Source organism: Formica exsecta, unplaced genomic scaffold, assembly GCF_003651465.1.
Source record: "Formica exsecta isolate Colony F162 unplaced genomic scaffold, ASM365146v1 scaffold444, whole genome shotgun sequence".
Lineage (NCBI taxonomy): Eukaryota > Metazoa > Arthropoda > Insecta > Hymenoptera > Formicidae > Formica > Formica exsecta.
Genome location: NW_021851677.1, coordinates 435,764 through 457,434, shown reverse-complemented (window position 1 = coordinate 457,434; position 21,671 = coordinate 435,764). Strand labels below are relative to the sequence as shown.

The 21,671-nt window shown below is 37.7% G+C and overlaps 1 protein-coding gene across 3 annotated transcripts; it reads left to right on the top strand.

The window, feature by feature from the left end:
• Positions 1–6,817: 6,817 nt before the first annotated feature.
• Positions 6,818–21,419, top strand: LOC115240728 (transcription factor SOX-9-like). Of its 3 annotated transcripts, none has more exons than XM_029816062.1 (5): positions 6,818–8,307; positions 11,572–11,700; positions 17,021–17,357; positions 17,757–18,070; positions 18,493–21,419. In XM_029816062.1, exons 1-5 carry the CDS (start codon positions 8,075–8,077, stop codon positions 18,755–18,757), a joined length of 1,278 nt encoding a protein of 425 aa, XP_029671922.1. In that variant the 5' UTR covers positions 6,818–8,074; the 3' UTR covers positions 18,758–21,419. The 3 variants fall into 3 exon arrangements, with proteins under 3 accessions (XP_029671922.1, XP_029671921.1, XP_029671923.1); XM_029816061.1 differs by having other exon boundaries at positions 11,554–11,700; XM_029816063.1 differs by lacking the exons at positions 6,818–8,307; positions 11,572–11,700 and adding an exon at positions 14,761–15,176.
• Positions 21,420–21,671: the final 252 nt, after the last annotated feature.

Here is a 21,671-nt window from a genome sequence, read left to right as displayed (position 1 = left end):
ATTGCATTACAAAATGCAAAAGTTATATATGCATACCTTGCAATAGTTTGCCCACAGCATCGTCCAAAGAATTATTGCCGCCGTGTTCGTTGCTCGACGAGCTGGCTTTACTTTCCATCGAAGATAAATCGTTATTATTGTGGTGGATATCCATTTTTATTCTTGTTAAATCCACGATGCAAAACACTTTCTTCACTGACGATCGATATTCACACAATCACTAAAGACTATAGATGTCAAAGATTCGCGAACTCTCAAAAAGTGCTTTCGACATATAAATGTCGAAAATGTCACTCAAATAATGTCACATAATCGATGATAAATTGAATAGCAAATTTTGTCGGGAGATAAAACGCATCTCGTGGATTTTTTTGTCGCAGATGAGCGAGATTCTCGGTAAGAGATTTCCGTCGCAGGAAGAGAGAGGTTCGATAATTAATCGAGGGTTATCAGGGCGCGATTTATCGGGTCGGATAGGTCGCCGAATCTTCTTTATGGCTACTTAGCCGACCCTGTGTCGACCTTATACGCATCGGATCTTTTTTTATCTCGATATTAAACCGATTCCTACGAACTCGTAGATCACCCAGAGATTCACTTCGTTATCGGCTCCGGGAAATATTAGACAGAAATCGATGATGATGTGTTGAGAGAAGAGGTTCGCTCTTCAAAACCCTTCGGACTCTATAATCCCTCCATTTGTCTCTCATCGAACGATCCGTTCTCGAGTATATTACCGATTTTATTTCTTCTCGTATATACGAGATGTCTCGAGGGTCAAATTGTATGGCACGTTATTTCGGGGTGCCAAATGGAACGAAAAAAGATTCGTCCTGATCGACCTCGAGATCATCGAGTCATGTCATAGTTAAATCCACGACGTCTCCTCTGCCGGAGGAATATCCTAGTTATCGTTTTTCTCCTCTCTCTCTCTCTCTCTCTCTCTTTCGTTATCGATTATGGAAAACGAAAAATGTAAACTTTGTGATGCTGTATGTGTCGTTCTTCATACGATACTAATCGCGTCATCGATAGATACGGAGATCGAGAGACGTAACGGCACGGGCAGCGGTACTGGCGAATCAGGTAAACTCCGATGGCCGACTGATCGACCGAGAGGAGAGACGAGACGATGGACCCGATGGACTCAGGGAGGCGAAGAAACCGTCCGCACGGTTCAACCGCACAGGTTGGTCCGTACGGGTGGAAGAGGACGAGGCGAGATGAGACGAAACGCACGTCTGGCACACGCACCAAAACCATCAGGCGGATGGCAGACCGTCCGCGGAGGCGGTTCCGTGGACCACCTACCTCTGGTGGGGAGACACGTAGGATCTTCCTCCTTTCTCTTCTTCATTCTCTTTAGTCTTCTCTCTTTCTCTTCGTCGTCATCGTTTCCTCGCGCTCGTGTCAAAGTCGATTGCTGTACGTCCTGTATCCGCACGCGATTCTGTCTCTTGCATCCTTACGTTAGAGCGATCGAATTCCTAATGTTTCTTCCGTGGAAAATTACGAAATTACGCAATCTGAGATTTTAGTAAGAAGTCGGAAGTGAATGTTTTTCCATTTTTTTTATTTTATTAGGAAATAAAAACAAAAATTGTGCCGATTTGATAATATACTAAAAAAAAGACCGAATCTTTTTTTAAAATATGACAGAGATTTTTTGATTAGTTTAAAGTTGATTTTTTCCTTAGCAGGTAATATTAAAGCATTAATATTTTTAAAATTATGAGTGATTAAGGAGAAAAAAAGAGAGACAGAAAAGAGAGAGGAGCGTTTCGCGAAATAAATTTCAAGTAAATGAAACTACATTTTCTTTAAATAATTTCAGATAAAGTTTATTTATTTATGGAATTTTAATTTGAGGAAGGTTTAAAGTCATAAAGTTTATCGAAAAAAAAAATATAAAGCTGTTTATAAAAATATTTCTTGAATTTGCATATTAATTAGTGTAGTAGTGTAGGATCTACAGATCCACACAGATAACATACATCCGGCTTTTATGATACTCATTTCGCGAGTTATTCGCGACGAAGCATCGACTAATTATCGTCCGTTTGTTGTCGCGCACATGTGCCTTGTACGTGAAAGGTCGCTGGCAAGTGGACCTAGTCCTGAGTTTATTGATCGCGTCTGCGAATAAATGATTAATGACAAAGATCAGCGAAAGATACCCACGCACGCATCGAACGTGACTAAAAGTATTAGATAGTGCGGCTGATATAATCTTTAAGTTACACCTCTATTTAGATTTTTAGATGTACGCTCTTATATAGCGAACATTGTGTTTCTGCTGAGACAAAGGGCGATTTTGAATTTCGTTAAAGTATTTATTCCTGTAACATTTTTCAGCATATCTAGAACGTAAATTCGAAAATAATATTCGCCTCGCGCATGTCTCGCATCGAAACGCTCGCTGTCGCGCGATCGGAATGCGAAAAAAAAAAAAAAAAATACGCGCGACAAAATAGAACAGCGTGTTTTACGCATGGGGGGAAAAGCACCACCAAGCTCCGAAGTTCTGTTCCCTCCTTCGTTCCAGTGAGCCTAATTATACAACGAATTTAATGAATGAGTGAGCTAGCAAATACAGTGGCTCATACAAACCACAGGCATATATAAACCACGGTCAATGCCGTGTAGCGGCTTTTGTGGAAAGATCAAAGAGAGCATCTTGCTCGCACTTTGCGGGATTAACTCGCGTTGCCGGCGCGTAAACGCACGAGTGCATGGAGATTCTCAGGAGCCTCACGGATTAAAGATTACATTTTTATCCGAATCTCTATGCCAAGAGCATAGAAACCTTTCTAAGGGAGTCACATTCCTAACTCTTTCTATCTTTTGTATACAAGTGTGAACGATCTATGTTGAAACTATTGGAAATTTTGCGAACTTATCTCATCAACTTAGAATTATTATTTCTTATTGAAAACTAAATTTTATAATTTATATGCCAGACTCAAGCAGAAGATTTTTCTCTTCTCCCGCTATTGAATCAGAGCTGCAATCTTGTTAACGTATATGCTATTGTGTATTTTATCTCTGGATAAAAATGTGCAATCAAAAATTAATATTTAAGATTTCTAATTTAATAGAAATAAAAAATAATTGAACAAATTCATTATACATGGAAAATATGAAGGACGTAAATATTATTTCGATCTGGCAGTTCTCAGTTCAGGTGATATTGTAATTTATTACATTTACAATGAGATTGAATCATCTCAACAAAAGAATAATCTGTCTCATCGTATTAACAAATAAATATTAGATAAGATTGACGCATAATTTTTAATAATTTGTAGATAATTTTTCTATAAAAAATTGTAATGTAGGCTTGATAAAAATAAAATTAATCTGATGATACTTACAAATGATAATAATAAAATAAATCGAACTACTGCGATAAATACTTCTCATCATTGTTCTGTGTTCGAAGATATTCGCTCGTTTGCAGATTCTCTAAATGTCTGTCCGGGCGTACGCTCGCATTATGCGGCGGCCGCGATGCGCCGGCAAATGCAAATTTAGCCCGACGGGAACAATAATATTGATTTCACGAAGCCGGAATTTTGCTCTTGCCGGGATAAACATCCCGGCGCGCGCGCACGTGGCGTCAATATGCGTCTTTCGTTTTTCGGTGTACGTAAGCGAGAATTCGTTTCAGGGCCGTTCCTGAGACAGCCTCGTTTTCTCGAGAGGAAACGCTTGGCGTTTGCGTTTCTTCATTTCGAAACGATTAGTGCATCCCTTTAAATAAATATTCACGAAATCACGTTAATGGACAATCGGAAGATATAATTTTGAAAAATATAATCCTTTCGAAAAAATCACAGATAAGAAATGTAAAAGAATTAACACTATGCACATTTTTCAACTTTGAATGAGTTGCCTGCATGTTTATTTCAAGATTTGAAAATACTAGATGTTTGTTACAATTTTATCTTGAAATGATGGACAGTAAGATGACGCGTTTAAATCTCACAACTCGAAAAAATTGGAGAATATTTCGCTTTTATATATTACTTATTTCGCGATAAATACTTATTATCTAACGTTATTAATCATGCGTATAATATATGTGTAATTGGAAACAATGAGGAAAATTTTTCCTGAAAATCCCCGGCGATGAATCTATAGAGCGAATCGAAGGATGTATCAAAACAGGCGATTCTCGCGCGCGGTTCGCCGGTATAAAATAATAATTCCAGCAATTCCTGGGGGTCGGCGGCGTGCCGTCAGGCACTTGAAAGGATCCTAAAGGCAGGGGAAGGGGAGTCGATCGAGCCGGGTACCCGACACATGTAGCCCCCCCGGGTGGCAAGCACCGCGACCCCCAACGGAGACACGAGCTTGGACACATTCTGCGCCGTCATCATCGCATCCCGGCAACGTCATTGCGTAGTACACGAGGCCGATAACTACACGTATACGAGTGCGTACGCGCGTCCACTCGCGATTAAACCATCTTTGCAAGAATGTTGGGAGTATCAAGAATTGTCTCGCGAATAAAACAATAAAAACCAAGTGATTATTTCTTAAAATAACTGATTCTGTTGTAGCTAACAATTGAAAGATCTACAATGTAAGTTCCAAGTTTTTTTTTAAATTTGAAGAAGCAAGTCTTAAAGCTGAGAAATTGAAAATTTGATTAATATCCCTGGATTCTTGAAAGACGATTGTTGCAATCTGGATTATATGCACCAAGTCTAGGCCAGTGTCATTAAAATGGTACATTTGCATAATTAAACAATAGATCATAAAATCAATTATTTATTTCAATAAAAATTTGTATGCATATAATAAATCTACTCTTTTTCGAGAAATATTAAATATAGCGCAAATTTCGCTATGAGAGATATTGATTATTTTTATTCATGCGTTATGTATGCATAGAATACGATATTAGTAGCTCAAATATGAGACATATTTGTCAAATAATCATTGATGTATACGTCAAATCATTCTTGTCAGACCTTAATAGAAGCAAATCTAACATTTAATAATATAAAATATAATAAAATAAAAGAAAGTCGAACTTTAAAAATAATGCTGACAATGAATTAATGCACAATTTTATCAGAAGATGCTTTCTATTTGCTTTTATCATTATTTAAATAGTATAATGATCTTTCAATGAATAAATTAGTACAAATTAGTTGCTGAGACTCTTTTATCAGATTTTTTTGCATTATCTTTAAAACTTATCGCAAAATAGGACATTATCTTATCCTAAAATACAAAAGTTGTACATTTTATTTATAAAAATTATCCATATCTAGGAACGTAGTGTTATTCCCCTTATCTGCGAATCTTCCTCCTCATCGCTTAATTTGCGTTGCGAAACTGAATTCCTATAACTTTCTGATTAATTTGCTCGGAGTAAGCGAATAGGAGTTAAGCTTACGAAATCGATAATCACAGTCGACATGATTGATGATTCGAGCCGCGTTCCGAAGACATAGTTGCCTGAGCGTACTAATACATATCAAGATTTATGCGTGTTGGAGATGTAAATGCAATTTTGTAATGTTGACAAATCTAAAGGAAGAAATTTTTCCTATACCGCGTTAGTTCATAAATCGAAAAAAAAACTTTCGTTTTGACAAAACATGGAATGTAAAGCACGTAACGTTAGCGCAAATATCCGATCACTACGAAAATCGATCGATGAGTGCAAAATGCAACCATGAGTGCAATCGGCTTGCAGCGGCGCGTTCTCTTCTCGTCCTCTTCTGACGTCATAATTGCATCCGACTGGCGGACCAATCGAGGGGACCGGATGGAAGAAAGAGATCGCGAACAGAAACGACGGTGAGCTGCGAGAAGGGACAAAGAGAAAGAGAGAGAGAGAAATAGAAGGGGGGGAGGAAAGAAGAGTGAGATGAAACGAGAGATAGGTGGAGCAAGCAGAACCCGATTGGTTCTCCTCCCGGAGGATATCGTAGTCATGGAAACTCTCTTGTCAGAGTGGCAAGAGTACCGAAATATAAATGGAATGACCGGCGATCCGGGCAGTATGAAGAGGGAGGAAATGGGGGAGGAAGGAGGGAGGATGACCTGTCCAAGAACGAAAGGGAGATCGCGATATTATTATGGTCCCATTGTCGGTAATCTCTCGTGCTAAAAAATTGCCAAAATACGACAATGTTGCAGTCATATGATGCAACATTGTTGCAACAAGAGACTCTTACTTTGGCCAACAAAATAGATGAGATTTTGTTTCCATCTTTGGCATATCAGTAAGTGTCAGAAGAATTTTAAAAAGATAACGCTGTAATATTTAATGTAACATATTGGAGCTATTAATTAAATCGACACCGAAAGACGATTGAATGCTTGGCATACTACAAGCGTAATATTTTTTTAATAGTCAAAACTCTTTCTCTTTCTCTCTCTCTCTTTTTCTCTCTCTTTACTTTATACGAAAAATGTTTTAATTTGTATATATTTCAACTTAAAATATATAATATATAATAGATGGAATATACATAATCTTAGATTATATATATATTTTTTTCTACAACTAATTTTAATTACATAATATTTTCTATTATTAATTACATTGTGCTCGCATTTTTTTATTATTATTGATGTTAATTATAATAAAAATTCAATTTCAAACGCAGACAGCGTATAATATGAAAAAGCGAAAAGTGTAGCCAATCTCTCTCTCATGGAGGTACTGCCTTATTTGGCCGTGGTCCTCATCGCATACAGAGTCTAACGACGACCGCAAGATACGCGAAACGAATGCCTCGCGCGTCTCTCCTCATCTCGCTACCACTGTTGCCCCACCGTAGCAGGGTCGATCTCTCTCCCGGTGTTCGCGACGGACTTGCCGAGACTTACGGAGCAACAAGTGTTACCAGCACGCTGCCTTTGCCCCGCCCCCAAACGAACCAGCTGAGAAACGATGTCAGCCTCGTGGTGGAAACTGCCCCGAGGCGATGCAACCACCTCACTCGAGCGCCGATCGCGCGACAAGCATCCACGAACCCCGCTTTGAACTCGGCGCGAGTTTTACGCGAACGCGAACCCGGTTCGTCCCGGCGAAGGAATTTCGAAATCTCTCCGAAGTCACGGTATCGATATGTGAAATATTTGAACACCCACGAAAGAAACTCTATTAAGAATAAGAGGTGCAGGAGTCGAGCAAGTTCCATAGCCTCGCAAGACTGGGCCAGAACTGGTGCGAGTTAAATTGTTTTTCACACAGCACAATTGAACGCTTGAATTTATTAAAACTCTCTGTCATATGCTGCGAAGGATGCTGTGAAGAACAATTCTGTTCTTCAGTGACATTACGGACGATTTTACGACGTAACAATACTTGGATGTAATCATTGTCTCTTTCTAAGAGTACACATCGAATGGTAGACCGATACAAGATTCCGTTCAAACGTCAGTTTGACATGTATAAAAACACGTGCTATCCAATCGAGGATAACCGCTAATCGCTGAAGCAAAGTACAATGATCCACCGAAAAATATAAAAACACCGACCATCGAAGGATGCAATTAGCGCGCGATCCACAGTTTCATCGTTCGAATTTATCCTCTCAGAAAAGAGATTAAGCGCGAGACTTTCCAGCGCCGAGATACAGACACAAAGAGAAAAGCGGCGCAGATAAGAAGTGACGGAATTGGCGAATTGGGACGAGCAAACAGGCGAACACAATAAATAAAAGATACGCATACCGAATCACGCGCGAGATACGCGTCACTGCGAGTTAATCGCGAGCGAAATTAATTAAACGCGACAACAATCAACAGTCGAAACGTGACTTCCAAAAGAGAAGGAAAATAATATCGACGGCAAAGAGATCTGCAACGACGGCAAAACTAACCGAGTGAAGAATCGCGAAAAAAAAGTGACACGCCGCGATGATAAAACGATAACGAAACGGCAGCGACAATTAATTGATTGACGGCTATTCTTCACGACGGTTGAGACGAGATGAGCGTGTTTTCCGCGTGTTGCGCGTGATAAATCGGTAAGACTGATTGTGCGACTTCTCGACTCGATCCTCGCGGTTCTCATTGTTCGCGCGACGACGCGACTAAAGGGATGAAGATGAACGACGTCAAGCCGGAAAGCTCTAGTACGTCCATTTCGTCGCCAGGCGGAAACAATAATATTAATAACAACAACAACAACAATAATAATAACATTAACGGTAATGGTAAAGCGGCAGCCGCCGCCGCGGCGACGGTAGCTGCCAATGGCGGCGAAGGGATCAGCGCCGCCGTCGCCAAGGTTCTTCAGGGATACGACTGGACTCTGGTACCCGTTGCTACCAAGTAAGTGTATCACGCAATAAATTTATATTTTTCTCTTTCTCCTTTGTCTTTTTTAAATTTTATCATTGGAAAATCTATTTTGTTAAGAATGTGTGATGGAAAGAAAGATGAAAAAATTTTGGAAAACATTGATATAATTAATGTTTGCGCAAAGTTACACTATTATTTGACGAATAAAATATTTTAAAATGATATGTAATAATTCAATATTGTATTGCTATTTTATATTTCACGTTGATATATTCTAAGGTATCGATATATTTAATTCTTCTGTTCTTAACAGAGAAAAGTTAATTAATTGTTTAAATAGAAGTGCGTTTTTGAAACCTCTTTCGTTTTCTAGCTTCTTTGTATTTCTTCATATTTCGTGAAGCATTTTAATCACCGTGAGTCGTATTAGCGACGCGTTAACATACATATACGCAGGTACGCACACGTGACTGCCGTTAAGCCTCGCGGGCTTCAACCGCGCGTTGGTAACGTTGAAAAGAAAGAAAAAAAAAATGAAAAGAAAGAGAGAAGGAACGAAGAAAAACGGATGCGACGAAGTTGCCGGGGAGAGGAGAAGAGGGCGAGGAGGAGCGTGGCGCGGTCTTAAAAATACGTAACGCTAACTCAATTATGACGCACTCGTTTCCCCGGCCTGGGAAACGCGCGCCTCGCGGGAAAATGTCCTCGGCCGCCAATTAACGCAAATTGGCTAATTAATGCCCGATCGCCGCGTCCCTCGCACGGCTGCTCGTCGATCGTGGGAAGGAAGCCGGTCTTTGACGAGATAACTGATAACGGTCGGGGGAAAAAAAAAAGAAATAAAAAGCGATTTCTTTCCGCGATTGCGAGAAGAGTCATCGCGATGTGTCCTCGGTGCATCATGCTCGCGGAGAAAAATTATTAGATCGCGACGAGCTCGATAAAATCATACGCGCGACCTCGATATGCAGAAAATTGTGCAATGCGACCGGTCGATCCGCGACGTAATGCCTGTCGATGCTGTGATTTTATATTCTTCATTGCTGCGATACAGTCGGGATTGCTTTCCGTTTTTATAAAAATGAACTGAAGTTTCACAAAAGTGATCTACAAAAATATATAAAGAAGATTTTCTGCTTATGATTTCTTTATTTTAATGTCATTAAACGCGTAAAAAGATCTTCCGGAAGATCTCAGCTATCGCGTGCGATCGAAGATAAAACGCGGAAAGAATTTGACAAAACAGAAGAGCAATTATGCTAGGTATGTGATTTGATCGTAGAGGAAAGCATGCTACAACGGAAATCACGGAGCGTGTGTATCGCGCTTATCGCTAACCCTCAATTACGGGGTTATCTCGGGGTAGCTGCAGGGTGCGGTGTTTATTCCTGACGATAGAGACCGATAAAATACACCAGTTTTTAATATACCCATGGATTCCGTGGGAGTATATTGCGCATTTCGCAGAAGCTGCGAGATTATCTCTGCTTCTGGAACATATAATATTAATTTTCGAGTGCATTAACGTAACCGAAAAAATTTTAAGATAAATATTACGCAAACATTTTCAAATAATAAGTCGAGATAAATTAAATTTAAGACGCATAATTTTTAACTTCTTAATTCAAATATATATTACGAAAAGAGAATTATAATTCTTTTTTCATGCTTACGTTAATTTATTTTTATACTGGCATTCTGTTCGTATGAGACCCTAGGCTTTCGATGTTTCTGTTGTAAAGCTGCACGTTTGTGCCATTTTACGCAGTACCACGCCTACGTCGCGAACGTCAAGTCGCACACGTAAATGTTTTTTGCGTGTATCCAGGTAAAACACGCGCGCGTCGTGACGCGTATACATCGTGTATGCCGCGTTCACGTCGAGGAGCGCCGTGAAAACCCTCGTTAGTGAGCCCACGCTAATTACCAACGGCTCCACGGGTTTACATACGGATTTAACGCCCCTCTCATTTCAAAGAGGCCGAAATATACGGGGGAAGGGGGGACCGCTTTCGAATCCTTGAGACGCACGCCGTAGTCCTTTTCACCCGTGTTACGCGCATTCGCCACGCTTATCCCCATGTAATCCACGCGCGAATCGAACTCTTATAGGTCCGATTACATAAGCTACTATTAACTACACGTTATATCCTTGGATTCTGTTTCCCTCGGCAGGACTTTAATCGCGACATTAGTAGCACACATACATATAAATACATACGTGATATACATATATTGATCTAATATTAAAATTATTACCCTGTACTGTTATTTCTGTTGTACATCCATTTCAATGCTTCATTTTCTTTTAAAGTGTAAAAAGCAACGTTTTTTTTTTTTTTTTTATCTGTGTCCAAAGATTTCTGATAAAGATTAATCTCATATATCGTATGCCGTCCGTTCTTTTGCGCATCATGATTCACTCGGGACCGCGCGAGTCCTTAAAGAATCCTCGATTAAGGGCAAAAAGAAAAACAGAAGGGTCAGGATATCTCTCCGGCGCGGCAATCACGTCAGTCACGTCGATCCCCGGCTGGACAAGGCAAAAGTTTTATGAAGTCATCTTCTCGGAAAGAAAGGGATACGTCCATTCCTATATACCCGTCACACGTCGGCAGCCACGGTGTTATTTTAAGGCCGGTTTTAAACGCTCCGCACGCTCGCCAGGATGACCCGGGGTAGCCCGCCGCGGCAAAACCCGATACGGATATGTATACGTGTGTAGATGTATATATACGTGCCGTCTCGCCTCTGGTTATTTTCTTCTGCAAGTCACCAGATTATCTGCCAGAATAGTCGACGAGATAGAGATAGATAGATAGAGACAGAGCGAGAAAGGGAGAAAGTTCTTACCGCCGTAAAATTTCGCTCTTATTTTTATCAGCGATCGGGTGATCTAAAAAAACCTATCATCATATGCGGCTTTTAAAATTATTGAAAAGCAAGAATGTATGCAATTTCGTGAAAATTTGAAGAAGAATGCTTAGTAGAAAAAAAAGATTTGCCGTAGATATATCAAAATTGTGTTGCAGAGTATATTATATAATGCGTTAAACGAATTACATGTCATGTCAGTTGTACATTAATTATTAAGGTAACTCTATTAATAGTAACCGTAATAATTAAATAAATGGAATCTTTTTTTCTTGCGAACATATATATATATATATATATATATAAATCGATAGCTTTGTAGCGATTAACACACTTGCGTGCGTTCACGTAAATTTGTAAAGAGTTATCGTTTCCAATGAAGATAATGTCTTCGAATTGCAGGGGCTCCGGCGACAAAAGGGCGGCCCATGTCAAGAGGCCCATGAACGCGTTTATGGTGTGGGCCCAGGCTGCTAGGCGAAAACTGGCCGATCAGTATCCTCAGCTTCACAACGCCGAGCTGTCAAAAACGCTAGGAAAGTTATGGCGGTGAGTGTCGTGACGTTCTTTAGCCTTGCATCAATATTTTACAATCATTTAATTTTTTACAAGTCAGATTGCAACAGTAGTATAAATTAGTAATATGATAAATTCTATATATTCTATAATTTTTACGAGATACGATGTTTAATTATTTTGGTTGGTGTACAATTTTAAATTTTACACCTTACATTTTTAGTCTACCATTAACAATTGATTAAAAATATATTCTCCTCGCTTCGCTCTATATTTTTTTTTTAGAATCGTATGATAAAAAATCTATTATATGTGTCTGAGATATAGGTATGAGAGATAGAGATGTCAAAAAATCGGATTGCGAGCCGCACGGAAATCTGTGTTGATCGTTTCAGCTGTCGTTGATTCGAAGCCACCTGTGTGTTTATCGTCGATTTAACGGTTTCAAAGCTCGCGCTTTGGATTTACTCGAGGAAGCGAGTATAATCTTGGCCAAGACTGGCGATATTACAATCTAATTGTATTAATATTGATATGAATGCGATATGATACAATTTTAATATGTAGTAGTAAATCAACAATTTTAACGATAATTGCAATTGTTCATTTAAATGTTTAAAACATATTTCTTTCTCAATCATTTCTGATAAACTTATTAGTGGTTCTATACTGCGTGTAAATTATGTTCTCTAAAAATTCAAAATATTTTTAATTTTATAGTTAAATTTAGATGAAATTCAGCCATGAAAAAATAAAGATAGCGTTTTTTTTCCAAACGATTTCGAAATTATACGATCTCGCTTATGTAAGACAATGCATGCGATTTCGATCAAAATCGCTGGACCGGAAAGAGTCAACGTCGTCCAATGAGGATTACGTGAAAGTTCGGAGTCACTGCGTTCCAATTCCCGCGACCACTTGTTCACGTACGTAACCCGTTCTATTTTTACCAACGAATTCGCGAATGTTCCTTTTTTACTTCAGCGGCACGTATATTAAACACACTCGTACCACACGTGGCGCCTAGGCTGCACGTGGTACAAGTGTTCCTGCTTCTCGAGACCCGTGAACTACGGTCGCACATATGTAACAGCGAGGAACACACTTTACATGCCGTCGGCGGCCCCCTTTTACAATCAGATTCTCCTTAATATTCGAATAATTTTTAATTTTTCGTGTACCGCTTAAAATTTTCCATCTTTTAGATTTAAATTTAAATTTTTTATATCTTATTATAATATTGTTCTTAAAAAGAAAAATTGGCAATCAAGAAAATAGAACAAAACATTTTAAATAAACAAAACGTGTGTGCAATGTACTTTATTAAATTGTGAAATATATGCCAATGATTAAAAATTTACCTAATAATTAAAGATGTTTGTAAAGTATTTTGTGCCAAATTTTTTAACACTATTAGAATATTATAAACCCCCTTTTACAATCAGATTCTCCTTAATATTCGAATAATTTTTAATTTTTCGTGTACCGCTTAAAATTTTCCATCTTTTAGATTTAAATTTAAATTTTTTATATCTTATTATAATATTGTTCTTAAAAAGAAAAATTGGCAATCAAGAAAATAGAACAAAACATTTTAAATAAACAAAACGTGTGTGCAATGTACTTTATTAAATTGTGAAATATATGCCAATGATTAAAAATTTACCTAATAATTAAAGATGTTTGTAAAGTATTTTGTGCCAAATTTTTAACACTATTAGAATATTATAAATAACAACTATAGCAACATTTATTGAAAAAATCTTTCCATTTAAATGTTGTAGCGCATTTAAAAGCTTTCAAGCTTTCAAAGCTTTAGCGTTTGAAAATTATGTTTCTTAGAGTTAAAACAAAAAAAAAAGATTGAAAGGGAAAAAGAAAGGGAGAAAGAGTACCTGATTTTGACACACCCTGTATACGTAGGCTTCAGGATGACTTGTGGATGATTCCGTTTCCTGGTTGGGACTAACGAGGTGCCCCAGTGGGCCATATAACGATCATCAGAGGACGCGCCGACAAGGACCCCCGTTGCGAATCATTTAATAACACCGGTCGCGATCGCGATTGCTCGCCAAAGATCGACGATTGATATCCCGACGATTGTCACGGCGGAGCTTTTGCCGAAAGATAAAACGTTATCCAACATTAAAGATCAATCGATTTTTTCTTAACACTATATCGAGGGTCATTAGCAATCTCTCGGTCTGTAACGCGTGTCGATGAAATCAACGTTCGATGAAAACGTCCGTAACGTTTATTATTCGTATATTTAAATCTATATCTTTTCTCGTACAATCAGGACGTACATGCAGGAAGGATAGAAAGGAAAAGAATATTGTACGTTGGTGACAGAAATTAAAAATTAAAAGCGGAAATAATTTTATGATTGCTTGTAATTTGAAAGAAGCAACAATCGTCCTTGAGACAGGGTACATTCATCTTACGTTTCGGCTCTTAAAAAGTCATTATTTAACACCTTTTCGGTATGGACCTAGTACCAATTAACACTTTCGTCCGAACACGAGAGATATTTTCATGATTACGCCAGAGCCTCTTGTAATAGGCGTAAATTAACTAGCCAAATCGTTTTTAAGATTCCTTCGTCGTGCGCAAAGAATCGAATTTACGCGATTGAGAGAGATTGCCATGCATCGCTCTGACGTTTTGATCTATCTTACGCGCATAAACAAAAGATATAGTCATCTTCGAAAATGAACACAGAACTAGAGTGATTGTTTTACATGGATGAGGTTGCTTACAAACCGACGAGGCCGATAAAATACAAAGTTCAGCGAAGATCGTCGGATATACAGATCGAAATGGTACGCGGTGGTTTGAGGCTTTGCTTATAAGAGGTGAATAAAGGAGATGAGATAATAAGTAGATAAAGAAAATATTGTTACAGTTGAATTACAATATGTGACCTTACATATACAAAAAAAATGGAATTAAATATAAAAAAGTATGAAAATTAGAGAAATGTTTAAATGTACAAAAATGTAAAATTAAAGAAAAAATATAATTATAGTATAAATGATCCCTATAAATAATCGAAATGATAATTGAAACGAAATGAAAATTGAATTTGTCTGATGCTTTTGGCACAAGAATTTTAATCGCGATCATGTCAGTTGACCCGTTGAATCCTTGCGGACTTCGACGCCGATTTGTCTCATGTCGATCTCGATAACAGGGCCAGGTGCTAGAATGCCTAGAAATAAATCTTTTTCTCGTACTCTCTCTCTTTCTTTTCTCCCCGTCTCTTTGCGCCGTCTCAAAACGTATCGCCATTCGGATACACCAAACGCGACGTGTTTGTCGACAAAAGGAAAACAGATATCCCCTCTGGTTCATCCTTGGCGCGTGCTCGCAGCTGCCGGCCGGTTCCTGCCGGAGATAAAGGGGCCCCCAGGGACCACAATAGGCGCCTTGTGCCCGTCAGGTGAATTTTTCCGAACCTGCCCTTCTGCTCCCCGGATCTGCCTGCAAATAGCGCGTGACGAGAACAGGTAAATCTGTCTTATCTCCCGGAAGGAAAGATTCTTCCATACATCGGACTTCCTTCGAACGTTCTTTCTTAGGATCCTGCGGTAGCATTATCAACGCTAACTAAAAGCGTAAATCACCCTTTCAACAATGATTAGAAACTTTATAATTCTATTGTCGCTTAAGTCTGTATCGTGCTTGCAGAAATTATACAGAGTGTTTCTCTGCCTTTATATGAAGTTATTATTATTTGAAATTATTGGGTGCAATTTTTTAATATTTGACATTACATATATCTTGTGACAAACGATCACTGCTGCTTTGACACTTTAATTAAGGAACGTTTCGAGAAAGTCGGGCAATTTCACGATTTGTCGACGATTATCTGAGATGACAGGCGTGATAATTCAATTAAAATCCCATGATGAAGATTCATCGAGATTGAATTGCGCGTTCTTTGGCCGTGTGAATAACTTTCCTCCTTCTTTATGCGAGGTAACATATTTACTGATATATACAAGTAAAAGATACTCTCTCTAGCGACAGGCAGATCTAAATTGGTTGACCCTAAATTGGTTGTATTGCATCTGGCGGAGAAAAAGGAAGCCGCGACGACTCGCTATCGTCGGCACCCACTGGTGGAAAAAAGCTCATGGCAAGTCCATTGACCAGATGTGCTTTCTCTTCGTTCCTCTCTCACTCTTTATCCGTCTTCCACTCCATCTATCTCTATCTTCCCTTCCGTCAGTGACAAAACAGCGTTGGTTAAGCTTAAGATACGCGCCTTCAACGTGTGTCAACCCGTTTGAGAGCTTAGCTTCTGTCGTGGAATTTAAATCCCACGAGCTTGCAAATACGCCAGATAACACATTAAAAGCTTCCTCAGATGATTTTTAGGACAATAGTCTTTTTTTTATTTCGCATAATATGCGAAATATATTATTTACAATATATACGTTAATTGAAAAATTAAATTTTAGCGATTAAATAAAGATATTTGAAAATAAAAATATCAAATTATCAAACAAGAATTAATTCTCTAAATCAAGGATATCAAAGGATATCATTTAAATCAAGGATATCAAAGACAGAACGCGGTCTAAGATTATCCTGCAAGTTAATAGATAAATTTATTGACATTTATTTATTATTTATTAATATACTGATAGCATGTTTAAAGAATAAGAAACGTGAATCGCGATATAAATCATTAGCAGTGAAGCGTGACGAAAATTCTCGAAATCTCTCTTGGACGTTCTCTATTATACCGGAAAATCTTATCGGAGTTTACAAACCTAGTGGGAATATAAACACAAAGCATTAAGGACCATAACCGGGCACCGAGAAAGTCCGCACGTCGACTGCTGCGAAGCGGTCCGAAGTCGACGTGTCAGTTGTGCACGTTTATGAGCGCCTTAACGCACCCAGAAACACTAACCAGATCCCTCATTTCGACTCTTCGAGAGTATATCAGACGCCGATGGAAACGCTCTCGTTCAAGCCTCTTCTGATGCAGAGCGGCGCGAGGAGAGACGGTCGTTCGTGTGTATAAGTACACGCAAGCGCGAGAGACATGAATCACGTCGATCCGACGACAGATTTCACATACAGTCGAATTTGAGAATTGTTTCACAATATTTATATATATATATATATATATATATATATACGTGCTTTATACATGTGTAGAGAAACGTATAAAAGCATATATATTCAACTGAAGTTTAAAATACACTATTAGCTTTTTATATAATACAATATATCTATCTGTCAGAGAATAAAAAAATAATTATGTTATTTAGTGCAATTCAAAAATTTTTTATTGTATTTATTTTTATTTTATTTTTATTACCACGACTGGTTGTAGGCTCCTGTCCGATAACGATAAGAAACCCTTCATTGAGGAGGCCGATCGCTTGCGCGTTATCCACAAGCGCGAGCATCCCGATTATAAGTATCAACCACGACGTCGAAAGCAGAACGGGCCTTCTTCCGGTCGTGACAGTTCACCCTCGAGGAATCAGAGCAACGTGACGTTTAGCGTTTCCAGGTCGTTGAAACAGGAGGACATGAGTCCTAGGGGCGTGCAAGGACCTAATTCACCACAAAGTGGCGTGAGCTCCTCGCCACCGACGACACCCAGTCAAGGTCTTTCACCGCCGACACCCCCTACGACACCCAGAGGACAGCATTATGTCAATCAGGTATCTAATTCTTCCTTTATGATTTTTTGCAACTCTAAATTTTATAGTATCTATAATGAGAAAATATTCATTTAGATAATTAAATATTCATATATATATATACGATATATGTATGTATGTATTATATATATTTTTGTTGTTTTATCTCTTTAAAATATTACAAATATTAAGCTATATAATTATTAATGAAATTATTGCGAAAAATACATATATAAGATAAATGAAATAAATCTATATTAATTGTTTTAAATATTCATACACACGTATTAAAGAGAGAAAGTAACCGATTTCGCAAATATAATTATCTAAGGCTATACCTCTTGCTCGATGGACGTGGTTTGCATCCCCGATCATGTCTAATCATTGAGGTCACGCGAAATGATAATGCTTGATGTGCAGACCAATCAGCCTCCGCAGAACAATACTGTGTACTACCAGGAATTAATTAGCAATACGCCATCGAGCGATTCTCCGCATCAGCAGCCGGCGGTCGATCTTCGATACATCGAAGTCGGAGATGGCCTTTCCGGCGAGGAAAACCAGTTGAATGGCCTTGGCACTTTGGGCGGGCTCGGCCTGAATCTCCCGGTGAACTTCCAAGAGTGCGAGGTCGAGAGCAGCGAGCTCGACCAGTATCTACCACCCCAGACCGCGCCGATACATCAATATCCACCTGTGCAAGTCACCACCACTTCGCAATGGCTAGTTAACAGGTACAGAATCTCATCTTATTTTCGTTTACAAGTTGTGATGAAGACTGCACACTGAAAAAACGTAGATCTAATTATGGCATTCTCGAAAGTTTCCTTGAATCTAAATCTAAAGAAATGATTATAAAATAAGGGCAATTTAAAAAAAAAAAATATATGTTCTGTGAGAATAATCGACATTTGAAATATGAAAGATGGAATTATATTTTATTTAAAGAGTTATAATGATTACATTTTAATTTATAAGCTTTATTCATACAATTGAATATTGCATGATGTATTTATATTCCTGTGTGTCCTTTTTCGAGGAAATTCGATTATATTGGATCTGAATATCGTTCATAAATGCTTTCTATTTTCTTCCGTCTATTTCTGCTGATTTTTTGATACATTTTATGAGATGTCGAGATATACGTTGCTTGCAGATATGAAGAGGAGATCGAGAGGCCGATCAAGCGCCACTGCTCGGAGCAAGCGATCGCGGAGGTTTCATGGGAGGATAGGACCCAGGAGATGGTCAGGTACCACGAGTTACAGCCTCCCCTTCCACCGGTCCAGTACATATCTGCCCATAACGCACATCACTCGCACGCGAACGCGCAGATGGGCCATCCGCACGTGTCCACGTCTTATACGCAATATGCTCATCGCTACGTACCTGGCATCGAGACGTGGCCAAATTACATGTAGGATCAAAACCAGGTAAACGCGACCATGGTCTGTCATTATTATGGAGTGCTAATATGCGCCGTAGGAGATATCATTGAATATTCGATTTACGCACAAATAAGCGAGTAAAAAAATTCGCATAGATCGTTGAAAAGTATTTTAAAGATAGATTTTTGAAATTTGATATACTGATTTTTCCTTAATATATCGACAAATATTATCTTTGATTCGAAATTTTCACACATCAATTAAATACTTAATGACTATATTTAATAAAATAAATTTACTACGCGCTAATACATCAACATAAAATTATATAATGATTGAAATTGCCTTTTAAATTATTTAAGAATCGAAGATTTGTTACACAGGGAGAAGGGAAGGTTTTAATCCCAACTTTTATTTACGCATGTGTTGTTTTATTTTTAATAATATAATTAGATTTTTCAATCGAGAAACACTTCTCGTGCGAGAAAATATCGATATACAAATCTTTCAAAGATCTGCCTTTAAAATAATATTTGTGTGTAGATACTTCTACGGATATATTTTTGTATAAAACGCGTTAAATGACGCGTTAAAGACACTTTATTTTTTTACGTCGACTATTTTAGTTATATCGACGCAGAGTTACAAACGCAGATTGTATAAACAAATTGGATTAATCACCGCGGTGTTAAATTCCTGCGGCATTGCTGGGCATTGAGCCTGAAAGATAGCCAAATACAACGTAATTAACGATTATAATTACAAAGACGAATTATATTAATAAATATATATGCGATTTTGGTCGCGAATTGTACGCAGAATGCGCAGCTAATGCGCGAGCTTTGTGTGATAAAGTTTATAACATTAGCGTACGCAAATATTTCAGTTATCACTCGTGGATCGGTTTTAGGAGAGCGTTCCTTCCTCAGGAAGGAAATCTTAATATTATTTCTAACGTCTATAATAGCATTGCGAATCTAAAAAGAGAAGTACAATAAATATGAAAGTTATATATTTCGAGAATCTTTTTCTGAAAACTTACGACTGGGATTGAAATCTTATTGCGTTCTAATTCCACGTACAAATTCTACAAACGCTTACATATGTAATATATCTGCCTTAAACTAACTAAAACAAGCAATATACAAGTATAAGCCAAACAGGAAAGAGTTTGTTGCATCGAATCGCATCTTTTGAAAAGCGCAGAATGTAAAGAGCATAATATATATGGCATTTATATAATATTGTGAATATTTTGAAAAAATACTTTAAAATTCGTCGCAAATTTATCTTTTTTCTCCTTATTTTACAAAGAATATAAAGGGAAATATATATATAGATCGGAGTGGTTGCGCTCTCTAATTTACTGTAGATATATCTTTACTAGAGATACTCACAAGTCCGAGATTGGCAGAATTAAATCACTTGAGTTATATTTTTCCTTGTTTTCAATATTTTAAGATAAACAGGCAGACTCACATTTCTTCACTTATTTTTTTTTCTTAATGTTTGTATTTTTGAAAACTTATATCTTTATATGAAATATACCTTTGCTATAATATTTATAGTTTTGCGTCTGGCAAATCATTATATTGCTACAATTAGTGTCGTTATGTGTTTCTGCTGAATTTAATTTTATTGTTTTAACAAAAGAGAGAACAAAGATTTTCTTCTCAAAATAAAATAAAAAATTGTAACATTTTTTTAAAAATAAGATATTAATATTCTTCTCGTTTTATAATATATCTGTTGGTATAATTATATTCATATAAAATTATTTATAATTATTGAATCCGAGAAACGGTCATGTTACATACTTTTTGCTCGATACGAAAATGGCAGATTAGCCATTCTCCGGCTTGAGAGTCTCTACTATGTAGACGAGGCGCGGCCACGATACTCACCATGACATCATTCCATGACAGCCGGCCATTCCAAAGCGCAGAATTTCAGGCCAAACAAACAGGCGGCCGCTCGATATATACGGTGCCCAACGGCGCGTTCCAAATGTAATAATATATACTATACTACATATATACGCGAGACGCGCGGACGCTATAAATCGTCGATCGGTTTGCCGTACGCTCGCGCACGTCTCGTTCAAATAAACGGCTGAAATACGATCGAGGGTGGCAACAAATGTACGCTTGGAATTTTTTATTTTATGATCCAAAGTATTTCAGAATTTAAAAATTGTCGCGTAGTCGAAACTCGCGGATCATCTCGACTATTCCAATTATATTCTGACCTTCTTGAAAAAAGGAAATTAATTGCGGAAATAAAAAAATTGAAGATTTAATATTATAAGAAATTTATCCTCTTTCTATTGTGTTTGAAAATCACAAATGCAGTTCTTCTGAATTAATTTGGATTCTGTAAAAAAAATCGCTGCCGGAGACGACCGATATATCGAGGGACCGATTAGCCTGAATATCGAGCGTGCAGCTAATGTAAATGAGCTTACAGCTCCGTACTAAAATATATAGATTGCATATATTATTAACACTAGTTACTACGCTGACAGCCGTGCTTTTGTACTTAGATATTTATTCACAATATTACGAGAATTGATAGAAAAAGCGTAGGTTAATGTCTCGGTGTAGTTGTGCATGTTGGGAGGCGAGCATTAAATCGTAATTTATAAGTGAGATGTACGCTAATTTGTAGAAATAAAACAAAAAGAGACTAAAATCAATTTGCCACATATTTTTAATCCCTTTTGTTCCTAATTTCCCACATTACATATAGACGCGTATATTTTTTATCACACTTTTTGACGGTTCATATGATTTTATATAGAAATACTTATTAGTATCGTCTCACTTTTATATTTTGTTCCGTATAATAATGTGTATAATTTAAATTATGACAAATCATATAAAATTCATAGATTCATCTGGAATGTGTGAATCTGGAATTCAATCGAAGCTATTTTGATTAATTTCAG

Coding starts and splice junctions, on each gene's coding strand:
- LOC115240728 (XM_029816061.1), top strand. CDS start 8,075: ATGAAGATGAACGACGTCAAGCCGGAAAGCTCTAGTACGTCCATTTCG. Junction 11,701..17,020: donor ACGCTAGGAAAGTTATGGCG/GTGAGTGTCGTG, acceptor GACTGGTTGTAG/GCTCCTGTCCGATAACGATA. Junction 17,358..17,756: donor GACAGCATTATGTCAATCAG/GTATCTAATTCT, acceptor CTTGATGTGCAG/ACCAATCAGCCTCCGCAGAA.